The sequence below is a fragment of the Ammospiza nelsoni genome, chromosome 9, assembly GCF_027579445.1.
Source record: "Ammospiza nelsoni isolate bAmmNel1 chromosome 9, bAmmNel1.pri, whole genome shotgun sequence".
Classification (NCBI taxonomy): domain Eukaryota; kingdom Metazoa; phylum Chordata; class Aves; order Passeriformes; family Passerellidae; genus Ammospiza; species Ammospiza nelsoni.
Window position 1 is genome coordinate 35,051,491 of NC_080641.1, and position 17,705 is coordinate 35,069,195.

The window sequence follows — 17,705 nt, forward strand, 5'->3', positions numbered from 1 at the left end:
TCATTCTGTTGGAAGCTCTTCAGGAACTTCACAGGGATGAGATGATTTTCCTTCTTTTTTTCCCTGTGTTTTCCTCCCCTCTGCCCCTGGTACAGCTTTTCCTGCCTCTGTCCCACTCCCCCCACCCCGGTCTGGTGGCTCTGGCTCCCAGTTTGGCCCCTCTGGGTGCAGGGTTTGCTTGGGAACTCCTCCTCTTCCAGACTGGATTCCTGGGACAGAGTGTTACCCACTGGAAAATGGGATTTTGTTCATGGCAAGCTGGGAAGGGCAGTGTTGGGGGGAAGGATGGAGCTGAGGTGGAAGCTCCTGAGGGCACTTGGGGTTGGATTTGTGGAGCACAGCTCGGGGTGGGTTCAGAGCAGTGCTCCAGAAATGACAAATTCCTGCTGGAAAATGACTTTTGGGGATCCCAGTTTTGGAAAATGTTGAGTGCTTGTGCCATTTCCTGAGAGTTTTTATCCAGAGCTCTGGAAACTGAGAGGAACTTTCTGGAATGAGCCCAGAGGAACCCATGGAGCTGCTGCAGGGCTGGAGCCCCTCTGGAGCCAGGCTGGGACACCTGGGGGTGCTCACCTGGAGAGGAGAAGGATCCAGGGAGAGCCCAGAGCCCCTGGCAGGGCCTGAAGGGGCTCCAGGAGAGCTGCAGAGGGGCTGGGGACAGGGATGGAGGGACAGAACACAGGGAATGGCTGGAAGCTGAAAATGGGAAGGTTTAGATGGGATAGTGGGAAGGAACTCCTGGCTGGGCTGGAATTGCCAGATTTGCTGTGGCTGCCCCTGGATCCCTGGCAGTGCCCAAGGCCAGGCTGGACATTGGGGCTGGGAGCAGCCTGGGACAGTGGAATTGTCCCTGGAAGGTGGCACTGAGTTGGCATTTCAGTTCCCTTCCACCCAAACCATTCCAGGATTCCGTGATTTAACGATGCAGCACCTGGCACACCAATTCTGCTGCATGTTTCCAGCCACCCTGCTGTTGGTACAGCTCGTTATTTGCTGGATAGCATTCCCCAATTTCTGAAGAAAAATAGGTGATCTGAAAATTGGGGTTTGTGAGCTAATTATTGTGAGTGGGTCTGTGTTTCAGGATCTGAAATAAGTGCATTGTTCAGGACTCCCTGGAGAATGGTGTGTATTGTGAGGGTTGGTAAAATAATATTCCTGGAGCTCTTGGGCAGCCTGTTCAGGAAAAAGAAGGGAATTAGAATTGCAGATCAGGATTTCATCATCCTCAATCAGCGTGGCCAGCAAGGAGGGATGAATGGAAAGCTGCTCAGGAGCCCCAGCAATTGCAGCCTTCCCAAACCCATAAATGGCTTTGTGCTCCCCAGAGGGGCAGAAACCCCAGGAATTTCAGTGTCTGAGAAAGGGTCGATGCTGTGGAAAAAAACAGACAGTAAAATGCCAGGAACAGCGTGGGGGAAGCTCCTTTTGGGGTGGTTTTTAGTGATCAGCTGGGGTGGTTGTGTGTTATCCTGATTATTCCATAATTAGCAATGAGGGGGAAGAGAAATATCCCTGAAAACATGTTTAGGATTTCTTTATCTGGGGTGAAACCCCGTTATCTGGGCTGAAAACCCCAATATTACATCAGTGTAGGTCTTTAATCTGGGAAGAGAGAGCACGGAATAAACTCATTTTTGTATTCTGTGCTTCTGGTTTGTCTCAAAATTCCCAAAATATCCGCTGGTGTTTTTCAGGCTGCTGTGAGGACAGGGAACATTCCTGAGCCTTCCCTGCTGCTGGCTGAGGGAATGAAGGTGCCCGAGCACTGGGGGCCTGCAGAGTCTCAAGGCAGCAGCAAAGCAGGGGCTGCCTTATGTAACTTTTGCTCAAAGATGTGGAAAAAAAATCCCCATTCTGAGCTGGTTTTCCGGTTTCTGTGCGATTTTTCAGGAAATGTTTGAAGTTTCCCTGGAGGAGCATCAGTGTTGGTGCTGCCAGGATGGCCCAGTGGGAGGAGGCTCCTCGTTAGCATGGCTTGCAAAGGCTAATTAATAAATAAATGGAGTCTGGAGATCCAAATGAACAATTTGGGGATTTGGGAGTGGGAGGGAGGGAGGCCCAGTGGGTTCTGATCCCAGCCCTGGGATTTTATTCATTTCTGTCCTGTTGATCCTGCAATTCCTGGGTTTCCACTCGGGATAATCACTGAACTGTCTAAGAAACTCCAGGAGGAAAATCCAGGGAATGATTGTTCTCCTTCCCACCCAGCACCATGTGATTAGTGCCCCGCTCCCTGCAATTCCCCACGTCAAATTTGGGATGCTGGGAAAGGCTGGATTGTGAAGGGAGACGCCAGAAAAATGGGAATGGAGAGGGAAAAGGCACAAACTCAGTGTGGTGGGGTCAGAAAAACCGACAGCTCGTGGAAGTGGCTGCTCCAGAATTAGCAGAGAATTCATTCTGGCTTTTTCTCCAAGAACAATGAGGGGAATGTGCAGATGTTCATTCCACAGGGTAGGGGTTTGAAGGTGGAGGGACAGCACACAGGGAATGGCCTCCCCATGCCAGAGAGTGGAATTAGATGGGAGATTGGGAAGGAATTCCTGGCTGGGAGAGTTGGAAGGCCCTGGAATGGAATTCCCAGAGCAGCTGTGGCTGCCCCTGGATCCCTGCAGTGCCCAAATCCAGGCTGGATGGGGTTGGAGCAGCCTGGGACAGTGGGAGATGTCCCAGCCATGGAATGGGGTGGGATTTAAGGTCCCTTCCATCCCAAGCCATTCCATGATTCCATGGATTTAAGGTCCCTTCCATCCCAAGCCATTCCATGATTCCATGGATTTAAGGTCCCTTCCATCCCAAACCATTCCATGATTCCCTGATTTGGACCTGTCTATGTATCTATGTATCTATGTATTACCTCCATCCATGGCTGCTGGGCACCTTTTTCATGGATAAGAAGCAGAATTCCATGGTTTACACAAAATTCTTCACCCCTGTGAGTAAAACTGGCTCCTGCCAAACCAAAGTGGAGATGGAGCAAAGCCAAGGAGAGGTGCAGAGTTCTGGAATATTGATCATTCATGCTCCATCCTGATCTTTCCCTTATACCTTTGATTTGCCCCTATTTTTATAGATTTGTTCAATCCTTTTATCAATAACATCAATAGAATAAAAATAAGGATTTATGTCTCATCTCCCAGTGACAGGAGAGAACCACACAGTTTTCCCAGTCTGGAAAAGCTTTTCCTGAGCTTTGAGTGTGTCAGAGCAGCTGGGGAGTCTGAGTGGGGATGGAATGACACTGCCACTCTCCCCCTTCCCTGGATTTTTAAATTGGATTTGGCATCTCAATTGCTGAAGCAGCTCCTCATTCTGCCTTTCCAGCTCGGAGTTAACTGCAGGGAGGGGGGCTTGGATTGTGGATCCTCTGAGATCCGTGGGGTGAACCCTGCTCTGTCTCCTGCTGTCCCCTCCTGCTGCTTTGGGAATAGGGAATGTTATGGATCACTGACGGCTGATGAAATTTATCCATCACCTATAGAAATCTGATTTATCCATCAGCTATAAAATCCCATTTATCCATCAGCTGTACAAATCCACCAGCTATAAAAATCCCCTTTATCCCCCTTTCCCGACACCTTCAATTGCAGCTGATGGATAAAATCCCTTCCCGTGGTTGTCAAGGTGAAACGTTTGGAGACTTCAGGGGGAAAACAAACAAACAAACAAACAAACAAACAAACGAACCCGGGGAAGGGAGAATGTTCCGGTGCCTGCTGCGCGTCTGGTGCCGCCGAACTTTGTCCTTCCCGAGGGGAGGAGGCGCCACCGGGTCCCCTTTGTCACCCCCGCAAGGTGCGGGTGGGGCAGAGCCCTGCCAGCATTCCCGATCCTGCGCGGCTTCCTTCCCATCCATCCATCCATCCATCCATCCATCCATCCATCCATCCATCCATCCATCCATCCCCCCATCCCCCCATCCCCTCCATCCCTCCATCCCCGGCTCTCCCAGCCCTCCCTTTGTCCCCGGCTCCCCTCCCGGCTGCGGGGGGGGCCGGAATTTCGGGAGCCGCTCCCGGGCGGATGCGGCCCCATCTCCCACCCACCCCTGACGTCTCGCTGCACCAGGGAGCCGCGTCGGGTTTGATGTGGAGCGGCGGGATTTAGATCTTGTAAATCTTGTAAAATTCCATTTTATGCAGAGAGAGAGGCACACGCTCGCTCGGCAATCCGGCGGGCGAGGCTGCGGCTGGCGCGGTCCCGTTGCCCGCCCGGCGTTTCCCGCAGGAGCCGCACCTGGATGGGCATGGACGGGGCTGGGAGGAGCGGCCCCGCGCCCGGGTGACAGCAGGGACAGAGAGTGACGGCAGCGGGGCACTCCCCTCTCGGCTCGCGCTGACCCCTGGCAGGGAGCCGGCGGCTCCGCTGCCGTTCCTGCCGGCGGGATGCGCGTTCCGGCCCTTTGGCCGCCCCATCCCGCGCCGTAAGCCCGCGGTGCGGCCGCAGCCCCGCCGCAGCCCCGCGCTCACCCCGGCGGATGCTCCGCGGGAGGGACCCGCGCCGGGGCTGCTGCAGCGTCACAAAACTTTGCCTCGGCTCCGGAGGAAGGAGGGATGTGACCTGGAAAGGAGGAACGGCAGAAAGGGGATGGTGCTGCAGCTTGGAAAAGGTTTTTTCCCCCCCAGCTGTCTCAGGATCGTTGGGATTTTACAAATGAGAGCAGGAAGCTGCAGTCAAAGGGGGGGGTGCCAGAAATAGATTTATTTTTTCTTTCTCCTGCTAGAAATGAAGAAATTTGGGAGTCCATAGAGGCTGTTCCACAGGCACCCCCACTTTTTGCTTGCCGAGGCATTTGCGTTCCTCTGGAAAGTGGCATCCACCTGCAAGGGGAGTTGCCATGTAATCCCAAAGAATAAAAACTCCGGGAAACATCTCCGTGCCACTGAGCCAACTCCAGAGGGACCCAAGTTGGGAATTGGCAGGACATGTCCTGACTCTTTTCGGATGATAGAGGAGAAGGATCAGCTGGGAAGATGTTAAATATTAATATTTTACCCAATCGCCGCCATTCGTGGATTTGGTGAGTATGCCATGGGTTTGTCCGGATCACAGCACTTCTGGTGGGCACAAAAGCTTGGAAATCAGGATTTTTCCAGGCTGAGAAGCAGCTGCTGGATGGGAACATGGTTAAGGGGGTTTCTGGAACTGTGGGTTTGCTGAATATTTCCTTCTCTGATCTTCCCTGCTCAGAGTTTGATCTGAGGCGCCCTCGCGACACCTCCAAGCAGGACTGTGGGGACAGGGTGGGGAGAGGATGGAAAATTTCCCGCTGTCCTGGTTTATTTTCCTTCTCAGGTGTTTATGAACCTCAATTTTCCTTTAAAAATTAATGAGTCCCTAAAACGTCCCTCGCTGGAGCGATTCCATGGTGCCACCTCGGCACCTTCTCCCTGTTGCATTTTAATGAGCAGATGGAGCAGCTGCTGCTGCCTCTGCTGGGCCAGGGCAGGGGGACAGGGAGAGCCCAGGGGAATCCCAGAGGCTTTTCCCAGCTTGGGGCTGGGACATGGCACCAAAACCTCATTTTATGGGTAAAGATCCGCCGTGGAGTTCAGGGTTGGAGTCTTTGGCTGGTGTGGTCCATGTGGGCTTCCAGGGTGGATAGTCTGTGGAATCTCTGGGAATCTGGAGATAATTTTATATTCTGCTTCTTCAAATCCTGCTTTCTGTGATCTCACCTACACACAAATCTTCTGGGTTTACACAGAGTTTATTCTCTGTAATCTCATTATGGTTTTTAATAGTTTAACCGCGGCTCTGGGATCAACCTACAGGTCAATATTTGTATATAGGAATTAAAATATCCCCTGACATATAAATATATAAATAAAATATAAACAAATATATAGGAATATCCAAGGCTCTGAGCCTTGGAATGGTGCTGGGGAGGGATGGGGTTGGCTTCTCCAGAGCACATCCTGCTCCTGTCGTGTGCAGTTCCAGGATGAGAGAACAGGAAGGGGAATGCTTGGAGAACAGGAAGAATGCAGGGCCTGTATTAAAACTATGGAATCCTGGAATGGGTTGGCTTGGAGATCATCTCATTCCATCCAAGGACACCTTCCACCATCCCAGGCTGCTCCAGGCTGGCCTGGGACACTTCCAGGGACCCACAGCTGCTCTGGGAAATCCATCCCAGGGCCTCACAGGGAGGAATTCCTTCCCAACATTTCTTCCTGACACCCAATCCAACCCAGCCTATCTTGGGATTTTTCCCATGGCTTCCCCCTAAGGTTTAGCCAGGGCAGTTGTTGCTTTGTTTTGGAAAGTTCCTCCTGCGGAGGAGCCCCAATAAGCCAAGAAAGAGGAACATTGGGTGGGGAGTGTTAATTGATTTGCCAGATTTACAAATGAAGGGAAGGGGAGAGATCCTGTGCTTTAATTATGGACAAAATCAACGCCACCCCAAAGGAAATTTTGAACTGGATCTTCATCCTGGCCTGGTGGGATGCGATGAACTTTCAGTGTCCCAAAGCTTTCCATGATTCCATGGATGACCTTTATCTTCCACGTTCTCCCCAAATCCAGGAGAGGAGCTGCTGCCCTCCATCCCCTTGTGGGGACAATGTGGGACTCTGTCACTGCTGCTTTGGGCTGCAGAGGGGAGGGGATGCTCTGTGCTCAGGGTGGGAATGGGGCTTGGAGCTCATTCTGGGGATATGGAAGCTGGGAATGCTCCAGCACAGCAGCTCCTCTGGAGCAATGTGGGAATTGTTGGTTGTCCACAGGGATGGCCCCAAACTCAAGCCTGACTCTGGAGCTGCAGAGGCTGAACTTGGGCAGGGGAGGAGCAGAAACTCTGTCCTGAGGTGAAGTGGTGGGATCAAATCCCAGGATTCCTGACAGCTCAGGAATCTCAGAGAGGCCACAGCTCCCTGATAGCAGCTGGAGTGGCAGGAGTATCTTTGTGTTGGGATATAAACAGATTTATCAGTGCGGTGATAACCACGGGACAGGAGTCACCCTGACCTTGGCTCCCTCTGCTCCCTGCTTCAGGCTGAGCTGTGGCACTTGGCTGTGAGGCTGGAGGGGTTTTCCGTAACGTGGCACCATAATTGTGGAGTTACTGAGGCTGGAAAAGCCCCCTGAGACCACCGAGTCCCCAGCACTGCCAAGGCCACCCGTGTCCCCAGGTGCCACATGCACAGGGCTTTTCAAACCCTCCAGGGATGGGGACTTCCATCCCTGCTCTGGGCAGCTGTGCCAGGGCTGGAAAGGAAGAAATTTTCCCAAATATCCAATCTAAACCTCCTCTGGGACAACTTGAAGCTGTCTCCTGTTGTCCTGTCACTGCTCCCTGGGAGCAGAGCCCGATTTCCCCTTCACTTCATGCACAAATTTCACTTTGATTTTTGTATTGACTTTCAGAATACTCAAGGTTTGCTCTGGGAATTAACACTCTCCAGATCTGTGGGTTAAACCTTCCAGTCACCTTATTTCCATGGATTTCAGCTGGATCTTAAACCATTTTGGTTCCCCTGACAGATTAATTCCACAGCCTCCTATAAATAGGCAGGATTTCCAACAAAGCAATGATTTATATGCAGCAGGTAGATTTGAGAGACAGAACTCTGAAATCTGTGGGCACAATTTAGAAAAGGAGAGGCCAAATATTTCTCCTGCTCTCAGAAGAGCCTGGAGGAAGCACAAAGAGCTGGCTGTGTCTGCAGCTGAGACAATGCCTGCCTGGAAGGAGCTGGGAGCAAATGATGGGATTTAATTGGGGGGAGCTGGGTGTGCAGGGGCTCTGGGGAGCAAGGGGCTGCTGTTTAATTATTGGTATTTAGTGACCTTTCCCTTCTCCTCAGGCTGGGCCTTTTCAAGTTGCTCCTGGCTGTGTTTTCCCGCTGCTTTTGAGAGGCGGGAGGTGAGAGTCAGAGGCTGCTCCTGACGTATTTACAGTTCCATATTTCCATTCATTACCTTCACTTCCAGGGAAGGGATCTGGGTAGCTTCACTGGCATGGGAAACTTTTCAGCTGAGTTCCTGGACATCTGTGCCTGCCATGCACACAGAGCTGCTGTTCCAGGCTTTTCCTCCTGCTCCTGCTCCTTGCCTTGTCCAAGGGGCTCAGTCTGAGTCCCCCTGGCTGCAAAGACCCCTCGGGGTGGAGGAGCTGCTCCCCAGCCTGGTCTGGTGTCCCCAGGGAGCATCCCCTGGGAGAGGTGACAGCCAGGCAGGAGCAGGAAAACCCAGGACAGCTTTCCCTGGGTTTGTGTGACTGCAGGAGGAATTGGAGCTGCTGGAGCCCCTCTGGAGCCAGGCTGGGACACCTGGGGGTGCTCACCTGGAGAGGAGAAGGATCCAGGGAGAGCCCAGAGCCCCTGGCAGGGCCTGAAGGGGCTCCAGGAGAGCTGCAGAGGGGCTGGGGACAGGGATGGAGGGACAGGACACAGGGAATGGCTCCCACTGCCAGGGGCAGGGATGGATGGGAGACTGGGAATTGGAAATTGTTCCTGGGAGGGTGGGCAGGCCCTGGCACAGGTGCCCAGCTTTGCTGTGGCTGCCCCTGGATCCCTGGCAGTGCCCAGGGCCAGGCTGGACATTGGGGCTGGAGCACCTGGGGCAGTGGGAGGTGTCCCTGCCATGGCAGGGGTGGCACTGGGGTGATCCTTGAGGCCTTTTCCAGCCTGAACCATTCCAGGATGCTGTGAATGCAAACTCAGCTCTCAGCATTTCTGAGAAGTTCTGGGGCTTTTCCCACTCTCACATCTTAGCAGGCTTAGGAATGAGATTCCTGTTCTGAAAGCCTGATCAGGATTTCTTTCCTAACCCTCTTCTCCAGGGGCTAATAACTGGGATATGGATTTCTTTTAGCTCCAGTTCCCTGGCAGATTAGCCAATCTCAGGCTCTCAGTGAGCACCACGATGGAAAAGGGGTTTCTTTTCTTCTTTCCAGCAGAAAGAAGCAAAATTTAATAAGGGAAATTTGGGCTTCCTGCTGACCTGGAGCTTGTCACGCACAAAGAATCCCAAAGTTCAGTAAATTGTTCTGTTTAAACACGGCCCCACAGCTTGTGGTTTGCAGCTCTGCCATCCTGAGAGCAGCTGGGCCAGGCCCCTGCAATTGGAAGGTGGGAATAGTGGAAGAGCTTTTCCAGGGCTGGGCCCACATCCCCAGGCACTGTACTCGAGTTCTGCACAGGATAAATCCAGAGAGCAGGGCAGGTGGATGTTGGGAATTCCCTCTGCTCCCCAGGCCCAAAGCTCAGCCCAAGTTTAATCCTAAGAACTAAACAAAGGATTTTCCAGTGCTCTTCCCTGTCCTGACTTCCATAGGAGCCTCCATAGGAGCCTTCTCAGAGGAACCAGGTGTGATTAAAAACCTTTCCCTCCAAACTGCAACCCCAAACCCATCACCATCATCATCATCATCCCTCTGCCCTGGGAACTGGGGGCTCTGGCAGAGGGATTGAGCTCTGGGACCAGACAGGGAATGCCTTTGCTGCTCCTGCTGAGGGCAGCCACTGCAGAAAGAAAGATTCTGGAGCTTAGGATGGTGGAATCATGGAATAATAGAATCATGGAATGATGGAATCATGGAGTGATGGAATGATGGAATAATGGACTCAGGGAATCACAGAATCCTGGAATCACAGAATATCCTGAGCTGGAAGTGACCCAGAGGGTCGAGCCCACCTTATATCTCAGAGCACCTTCATTCCATGCACTATGAAATGGTTTTTTTAATAAGGGCTGGAAAATCATTCCCTCAACCATGTGAGCTCCAGTGCAAAGAGCCGTTCCATCCCCTTTGGAAGCACTCAAAGTGTCCTTCACAGCCCTTGCACTGTCTTGGTTCACTTTGTCACAGAATCCCAGCCTGGTGCGGGCTGGGAAGAGCCTTGAAAATCCTCTGATCGCAGGAGCTGAGGCTGAGGCAGCGGGCTGACCCTCGCTGCTCATTTTAACCGTGTTTTGGTTGGTTCAAAAGCTCGCTGAAGGGTGTGAAGCAAGGCAGACGAGGCAGCGACAGGCTCGGGAGGGGCAGAGCCGCTGTGCTGGGGGAGCCGCCGGGCTTTGCTGCCTTTCCTCGCCCGCTCAGCCGTGCGGGGCCGCCGTGAGGCTCCCGCTGACGCCAATGGAGCGGCGGAACGGGAGCGCCCGCACATCCCGGCCCCGCCCGGCCCCGCTGCAGCCCCGGAACCTCCCGGGAGCGCCCGCACATCCCGGCCCCGCCCGGCTCCTCTGCTCCCCAGAACCTCCCGGGAGCGCCCGCACATCCCGGCCCCGCTGCAGCCCCAGAACCTCCCGGGAGCGCCCGCACATCCCGGCCCCGCCCGGCCCCGCTGCAGCCCCAGAACCTCCGGGAGCGCCCCGCTCCGCCACAGTGACCGGCAGCCGCATCAGGGATGCGCTGAAGTGCTAACGCTGCTCCTTCACGCTGGGGTTTTCATTCGTTCCGGGGAGAAAAAAAGCAAATTTTCAAGTGGTGAAATTATAGCTTGGCTTTAAAAGGGGTTTAATAATCATTTTATAGGGTCTATTCATCATTTTATAGGGTCTGCTTCTCCCCAGCCCCAATTACTTTTGTTGCTTTTTTAATGTAAACTCTTATAAATAAGTCTCTTTTTTTTTTTATGTAACTCTAAATTCTAGGGCAGAAAATGCCTGCGAGCCTTTCAGAGCAGTTTCGCTTTTTTTAGCTTTTTGTTGGAAGGAAGAGCCTGGGAAAAACGTGTTAATTGTCTCAATGTGGGAATGCTGCAGAGGAGCTCGGCGGGGAGCAGCCCGTGACACCGAGCTGATGGATTCCTGCCGGGAGCCCTCATCCCACAGATCCCGCGGCTTTTCGGGGATGGTCCCAGCTCATCCTGCCTTTCCGAGCACAGGACAGCACCTCCTCAGCCCCGCGGGGCGCGGGAGTGGGAAATGCTGGGGAAATTGGAATTAGTGCGGGAAACGTGGCCGGGATGAGGTCTCAGGACACGGCAGGGAAGGGGAAAATGGTGTAGGGATAAATCAAATTATCTTCACTCTCTGCAGCACTATGGAAAATTAAACCCCCAAGTTTATTCACCCTGGTGATGAGGTGGAAACCGGGGATACAGAGGTTGGAGGATACAGAGCAGGGAAGGGATCAGGAGAGCTCTGCAGAACCACAGGATGGGATGAACCACCGGCAGGCATTCCAGAGTCCTGGAATGGTCTGGCTTGGGAATGGCCTTAAAGCTCATCCTGTGACAGGGACACCTCCCACAGCCCAGGGTGCTCCTCAGGGTCCCTTGGGAATGCTGAAGGGCTCCCAGCTTGGATTCCCTTCCAGGGGAGCATCCCTGAGCACCCACGGGTGGCTCCTTGGGAAGAGGCTGCTCCTGGCCAGCCCTGGGCTCTCCTGCCGCTGGGAATGGAGCCTTTGGAGAGAGAAAACAAAGCAAACCAGAGCCTGGGGGCTGTGGGCTTGGAAAGAGCAGCTGGGGCTGGGGCATGGCCGCTTCACCGCGGGTTTATCCCAAATTAGATCCCAGGTTTATCCCAAATTAGATCCCAGGGTTGTCCCGAATCAGCTCCCGGATTTATTCTAATATCAGCTCCTGGGTTTATCCTGAATCAGCTCCTGGGTTTGTCCCGAATCAGCTCCTGGGTTTATCACAAAATCAGCTCCCAGGTTTATTCCTCTAATCAGCTCCCAGGTTTATCCCAAATCAGCTCCCAGGTTTATCCCAAATCAGCACCTGGGTTTATCCCAAATCAGCACCTGGGTTTATCCCAAATCAGCTCCCAGGTTTATCCCAAATTAGATCCCAGGTTTATCCCAAATCAGCTCCTGGGTTTATCCCAAATCAGCACCCGGGTTTATCCCAAATCAGCACCCGGGTTTATCCCAAATCAGCTCCCGGGTTTATCCCAAATCAGCTCCTGGGTTTATCCTGAAATTAACTCTGTTTCTTCAGAACCTTTCCTGGCAGATTCTATCCCGAGCTTGGCCTGGCTCTGGCATCGTCCCTGGGATTGCAGTGGGAAGTTTTAGGGAGTTTTTGCTGTGCTCCCTCAGGTGTTTGTATTTCCATGCTAATTCCAGATAAACTTGAACAATTCTGGTAACAAGCAGCAGCAAGACTAAACGTAATTCTGTGGTGGTTACCACAGAAACTTCATGAAAATTCCCACTTTTCTGGTGGAACATTCCCACATTTCATTTTCTGGCTGTTTAGGTTTGCCTGGATTGGATAGCAGCAGGAAATTTGGGGTACAAATGGGAACTGTGGAATTTGGGATTAGGGCAATTCCCTTCCAGGTCCCTGTGCTCCCACTCAGTGTGAGGGAATGAGGCTCTGTGTTCCCTGCAAGCTCCAGGACATTCCAGCCTGGTGTTAATCCCTGTTTCCTTGGATGGAGGCCATAGGTGGCGGTTTGCTGGTGAAATGGGAGTGAGGTGAATTAATCCAAAGGGTTGGATTCCTTTATAAAATATTGTTAGGGGCCATGGATGAAAGATGATGGGTTGGTGATATAAACTCCTGAATTATTGCATTATTTGATGGTGTTTTTGTGTAGGAATACAGAAAAACCAGAGGACTGGGAAAAGCAAACATGGCTGGAAAAGATGCCCAGGTAGTGCTGGGGATTCTCGTTCCCACAGGATTAACCTTTGCCTTGGATAGCTGCCAGAAAAGCAGATTTTCCAGATTTGCCCCATGGAAGAAGGGGAATCTGGAGCTTTTGGATTCCAGGGGTTTGAGCCACGCTGGGAAGCCCCAGCAGGAGCCAAGGACAGCAGCTGGGATGGGTGGGATCCTTCCTGGAGGCAGGGAATGGGACAGGAGCTGCCCTTGACTGACAGGGTATCTGTGGCTTTTAGGAGAGCACAAAATAAACTTGGAGCTCTCAAACTGAGGCTCCCATCAGGGGAGCTGAGGATGGGTGTGGGCAATCCATGAGGAGCATCTGTGGGATCCCACCAGGACAGGCATCCATGGGATCCCACCAGGACAGGCATCCATGGGATCCCACCAGGAGAGGCTTCCATGGGATCCCACCAGGAGAGATATCCATGGGATCCCACCAGGAATGACATCCATGGGATCCCACCAGGACGGCATCCATGGGATCCCACCAGGAGAGATATCCATGGGATCCCACCCACCAGGACAGGCATCCATGGGATCCCACCAGGAGAGATATCCATGGGATCCCACCAGGACAGGCATCCATGGGATCCCACCAGGAATGACATCCATGGGATCCCACCGGGACAGCATCCATGGGATCCCACCCACCAGGACAGGCATCCATGGGATGCCACCAGGAGAGATATCCATGGGATCCCACCGGGACAGCATCCATGGGATCCCACCAGGAATGACATCCATGGGATCCCACCAGGACAGGAGCTCCAGGAGCTGGGATCACCCAGCTGGGAGGGATTCCAATCTGAGGGGGATGAGGGGAATTCCTGGGGTGGGAAGGTTGGAGAAATGAGACATAAACACTTGGTTTGCTGTGGGTTGGAGAGGAGAGGGAGCTGGGAAGGGCTGGACGTGGGTAGCAGGAAAGGTGAAGTGAGGGTGAAGGCAGAAGTGCTGGGAATAACGTGAGAGATGAGGGGAAGTCTGGCAGGGCCGTGTGGAGCAGCAGCCTCGGTATCTAGGGCAGCACTGACGTCGTTCCTGGGAAGGCAGAGCAGCTCAGGAGCTCGGGGCTGGGAGCAGCCAGCGAGGCACATCCAGCACCTGCAGGAGCCCTCCCAGGCGAGGCCCCACCTGCAGAGCTGCCCCAGCCCTGGGGACAACATCAGCAGCACCTGGAGCTGCTGGAGAGAGCCCAGAGGAACCCGTGGAGCTGCTGCAGGGCTGGAGCCCCTCTGGAGCCAGGCTGGGACACCTGGGGGTGCTCACCTGGAGAGGAGAAGGATCCAGGGAGAGCCCAGAGCCCCTGGCAGGGCCTGGAGGGGCCTGGATGGAGGGACAGGACACAGGGAATGGCTCCCAGGGATGGGTGGGACATTGGGAATTGGGAATTGTTCCTGGCAGGGTGGGCAGGCCCTGGCACAGGTGCCCAGATTTGCTGTGGCTGCCCCTGGATCCCTGTCAGTGCCCAAGGCCAGGCTGGACAGGGCTTGGAGCACCTGGGGCAGTGGAAGGTGTCTCTGCCGTGGGAAAAATCACTGGGATGATTTTTAAGGTGTCTCCCTTCCCAAATCATTCCAGGATTCCATAATGCAATTAAAATCCCTGTACCTGTGTAATTGGCTGTTAGGTACCTGCATGTGTTCTCTGGCCTTCAGTGCCACACCAAGGTGTGTTTGCCACTCTCAGGGAATGTCAGGATTCTTTGGGAATTGTAGGACAGATCCCCAGGTGGGTGAGACTGAGAATGACAGGGCTGAGAAAGGCCTTTCCCCATCTGACGTCACAACCTCATTTCCAAACAGGTTCTGCTCTTTCATCTCCTGCTGTTTATGCACATCTCAAAGTGCAGCTGCTGCCTTCACCTCCCAACACCCTCCCTGCACACAGCACTGGGAACATCCCAGGTTTCCTTGTGGGATGTATAAAAATCCCCTCTCCTGTGCATTATCATAGAATCCCAGAGTGGTTTGGGTTGGAAAGGACCTTAAAAATCCCTCGGTTCCACCCCTGAAGGAGGGACACCCTGGGCAGGGACCCCTCCCACTGTCCCAGGCTGCTCCAACCTGGCCTTGGGCACTGCAGGGATCCAGGGGCCGCCACAGCAAATCTGGGAATTCTATTCCAGGGCCTGCCCACCCTGCCAGCCAGGAATTCCTTCCCAATATCCCATCTCAATCTACCAATTTTCAGCTTGAATCCATTCCCTGTGTCCTGTCCCTCCATCCCTGTCCCCAGTCCCTCTGCAGCTCTCCTGGAGCCCCTTCAGGCCCTGGAAAGGCTCTGAGCTCTCCCTGGATCCTTCTCCAGGTGAACATTCCCAGCTCTCCCAGCCTGGCTCCAGTCTCTTCCTGTTGGGTTCCCTGTGTCCCATCCCTGGACTTGTTCCCTCATGTTTTCCTGGTTCCATGGCTGTTTCTCTCTCTCTGGATGGTTTTACCGCAGGAGGATCTCCTCTGGTGCCAATCAGGAGTGTGGGATTGGGAACCATTCCCTGAAAGCCCCCGGGGTCACTTTGGGCTGTGCCAACCCTTGGGATGGCAGCAGAACCCTCCAGGCCGGGCGTGCCCCATTCCCTGAATCCCAGTGAAATATTCCCATTCCCCACGGGCAGTGCAACACTGCCCAGTTGTGTTTGCATGGCAGGGCCACACCAGTGCTGCCCCAGAGCCGTTCCCTGCCGGCTGATTGTCCATGCAGCACGCACAGGAGCAGGATATTCTGGGATCCATCCCGGGAACAGCCGTGACTCATCAGCTGCAGCGGCAGCCAGGAGATGAGGAGCTATTTATTACAGCTCTTCCAGGCTGTGAATGCTTCTGAGCAGCCAGTTCAGCTAGGAATTATGTAATTATTCCTCCTGGATGCTTTCTCTTATTGGTTTGTAGTTACAAAATCTTCACAGCACACTCCTGGATTTTCAAATGAAATCCTGGGAATGACTTCATGTGAGGAGAAGGGAGAAATTCGATCTTCCCTGATTTATGTTTGTGTTGTTTGGCTTTAGCAGGGATGGATTTGCACAAACTTCACCTTTTTTTTTTTTTTTTTTTTTTTTTTGGTGAAACAGTTTCACTCCTCGTTTACTGGTTTGGAAGTTGATAAACGTTTGGGATGAAATCATCTGGCCTTGGAAGCTGGCAGGAGGGGAATTCCATGTGGGAGTTGCCGGCTGGTTGGGTGGGAGAAGGGCTGGGTCTGGAGCTGCTGGAGTTGTCCTCATGCCTCCCGAACACTGCTCATCCCAGGGAGGGGTGAGGGGATCATCCCAGGGAGGGGGAGCTGCCCTCCCCAGCTCTCCTGGATCCCATCAGCAGCCACGCTGCCCGTGCCTGCTCATCCCACCAGGGACAGGAGATTATTGCAACCCTTCTTCCTGCAACAGAGAGGAAGGTGGGTGTGAAACCCTCTGAGGCTGCAGGAACAGGAGCTGGGGGGTTCCTGGTGCCCCCCACAGCCCCTGGAGCTCTGGAGCAGCATTCCCAGCCCAGCGTCCCTTTGCAGCCCTGTGGGCAGCAGATCCTCTGCCCCATGCTCAGGGGAATCGGGATCAGGATCCTGCTCCATGGCATCCAGGAGAGCTGAAAGCAGGGAATTGGGAATCTGCTCCTGGCAGGCTCCACTCGTGCTTTGCTGAGGGGTTGGATAAATATTTCTTAATTTTAATCCCCAATAAAAGAGCTAAAGCCACACCCTTGGATTTATAATCTCAGAACTGTGCTATAAACTCATCAGAGCCTGAGTGTTCCAAAAGTCACACGGAGGGTGAGCTGGCAGAGCTCTTGGAAAGCTCTAAATCACATTTCAGTGCCCAGTTATCCTAGGCAAGTCTATTATTCTTACACTGATCATGGATAATTTGGCTCTAATCTTTATTCTATGCTCTGTTTTGATTTTGCTGGTCAATTTTTATCACTCCCTTAGGAAGAAATGTTTAAATATGGTTTGGCAATGAGTTTGGAAGGGGAGATTAATTCAAAATCTGAAGGTGGTGATGGAACGGGTCTGTGTCAGGTGCATCACTTGAGCTCCTATTGGCTGTTTGAGCTCCCCAGGACAGAGATTTACTGGGGCACAGTGGCTCTGAAGGAGCGGCTCTGTCTGTATCTCTCCATTTAAGTGCATAAAAGAGCTCTGGAAAATCCAGAGAATAAATATTGGCTGAAGGAATTGAGGTGTGTGAGTGAAGGCTTGAAGTGGGGCTGTATTGAATGTCCCAGTTTCCCTCAGATCACAAAAAGCTCTGACATTTTTCATCCATAAAGACATTAAATTGTTTGGAGTGGAGGCTGGAAGAACAAGCTGACCCCCTTTTGCTTTGCTGCGTCCAAATTGTGCAGTGTAAGAATTATTCCATTAAACTCTGCCCTCACTGCAGCTCTCCCAGACCAGTTTAACTCCAGGAATGAAAGCCCAGCTGATGACAGATGGAATATGATGGGTTTATTTCAGATTAAGAGCGTTAAAAAGTGGGTTCTGGCAAGGAAAAAAAAATACCGTGTTTTCCTGAGGAGACACAGGAAATTGTCAGAGCTCTTAGAAATTGTCACCTTGCACGAGATCTGACCTGGCAGCACAGCAGCTTGGAGGAGGAATTGCGTGAGGCTGACAAAGGTCAGTTCTTCATCCAGGCTGGGAGGGGCTGGGGCTGCAGGGGTCCACAGGCAGGGGAACATCCCATGGAATCATCCTGTCCCCTGTGCCCTGGGCAGGGACAATCCCACTGCCCCAGGGTGTCCCAGTGTCCAGCCTGGCCTTGGGCACTGCCAGGGATCCAGGGGCAGCCACAGCAAATCTGGGAATTCTATTCCAGCCCCTGCCCACCCTGCCAGGAGCAATTCCCAATTCCCAATGTCCCATCCATCCCTGGGAGCCATTCCCTGTGTCCTGTCCCTCCATCCCTGTCCCCAGCCCCTCTGCAGCTCTCCTGGAGCCCCTTCAGGCCCTGCCAGGGGCTCTGGGCTCTCCCTGGATCCTTCTCCTCTCCAGGTGAGCACCCCCAGGTGTCCCAGCCTGGCTCCAGCCCTGCAGCAGCTCCATGGATCTTTACAGAGCCAGAGATGGAGTTTCTGAGTATTGCCCAGCCCCTCATGTCACCCTTCAATAAACTCTGGAGTTCCATCCTCCCTTCAG

At 53.2% G+C, this 17,705-nt stretch overlaps 1 protein-coding gene across 1 annotated transcript in view; it reads left to right on the plus strand.

The window, feature by feature from the left end:
• Window positions 1–4,589: 4,589 nt before the first annotated feature.
• LOC132076669 (cAMP-specific 3',5'-cyclic phosphodiesterase 4B) overlaps window positions 4,590–17,705 on the plus strand; it is an 85,446-nt gene continuing 72,330 nt past the window's right edge. The window contains exon 1 of the mRNA XM_059477910.1: window positions 4,590–5,023. Coding sequence (XP_059333893.1) covers window positions 4,977–5,023 — 47 coding nt within the window. The 5' untranslated portion in view covers window positions 4,590–4,976. The remainder of the gene's footprint in view (window positions 5,024–17,705) is intronic.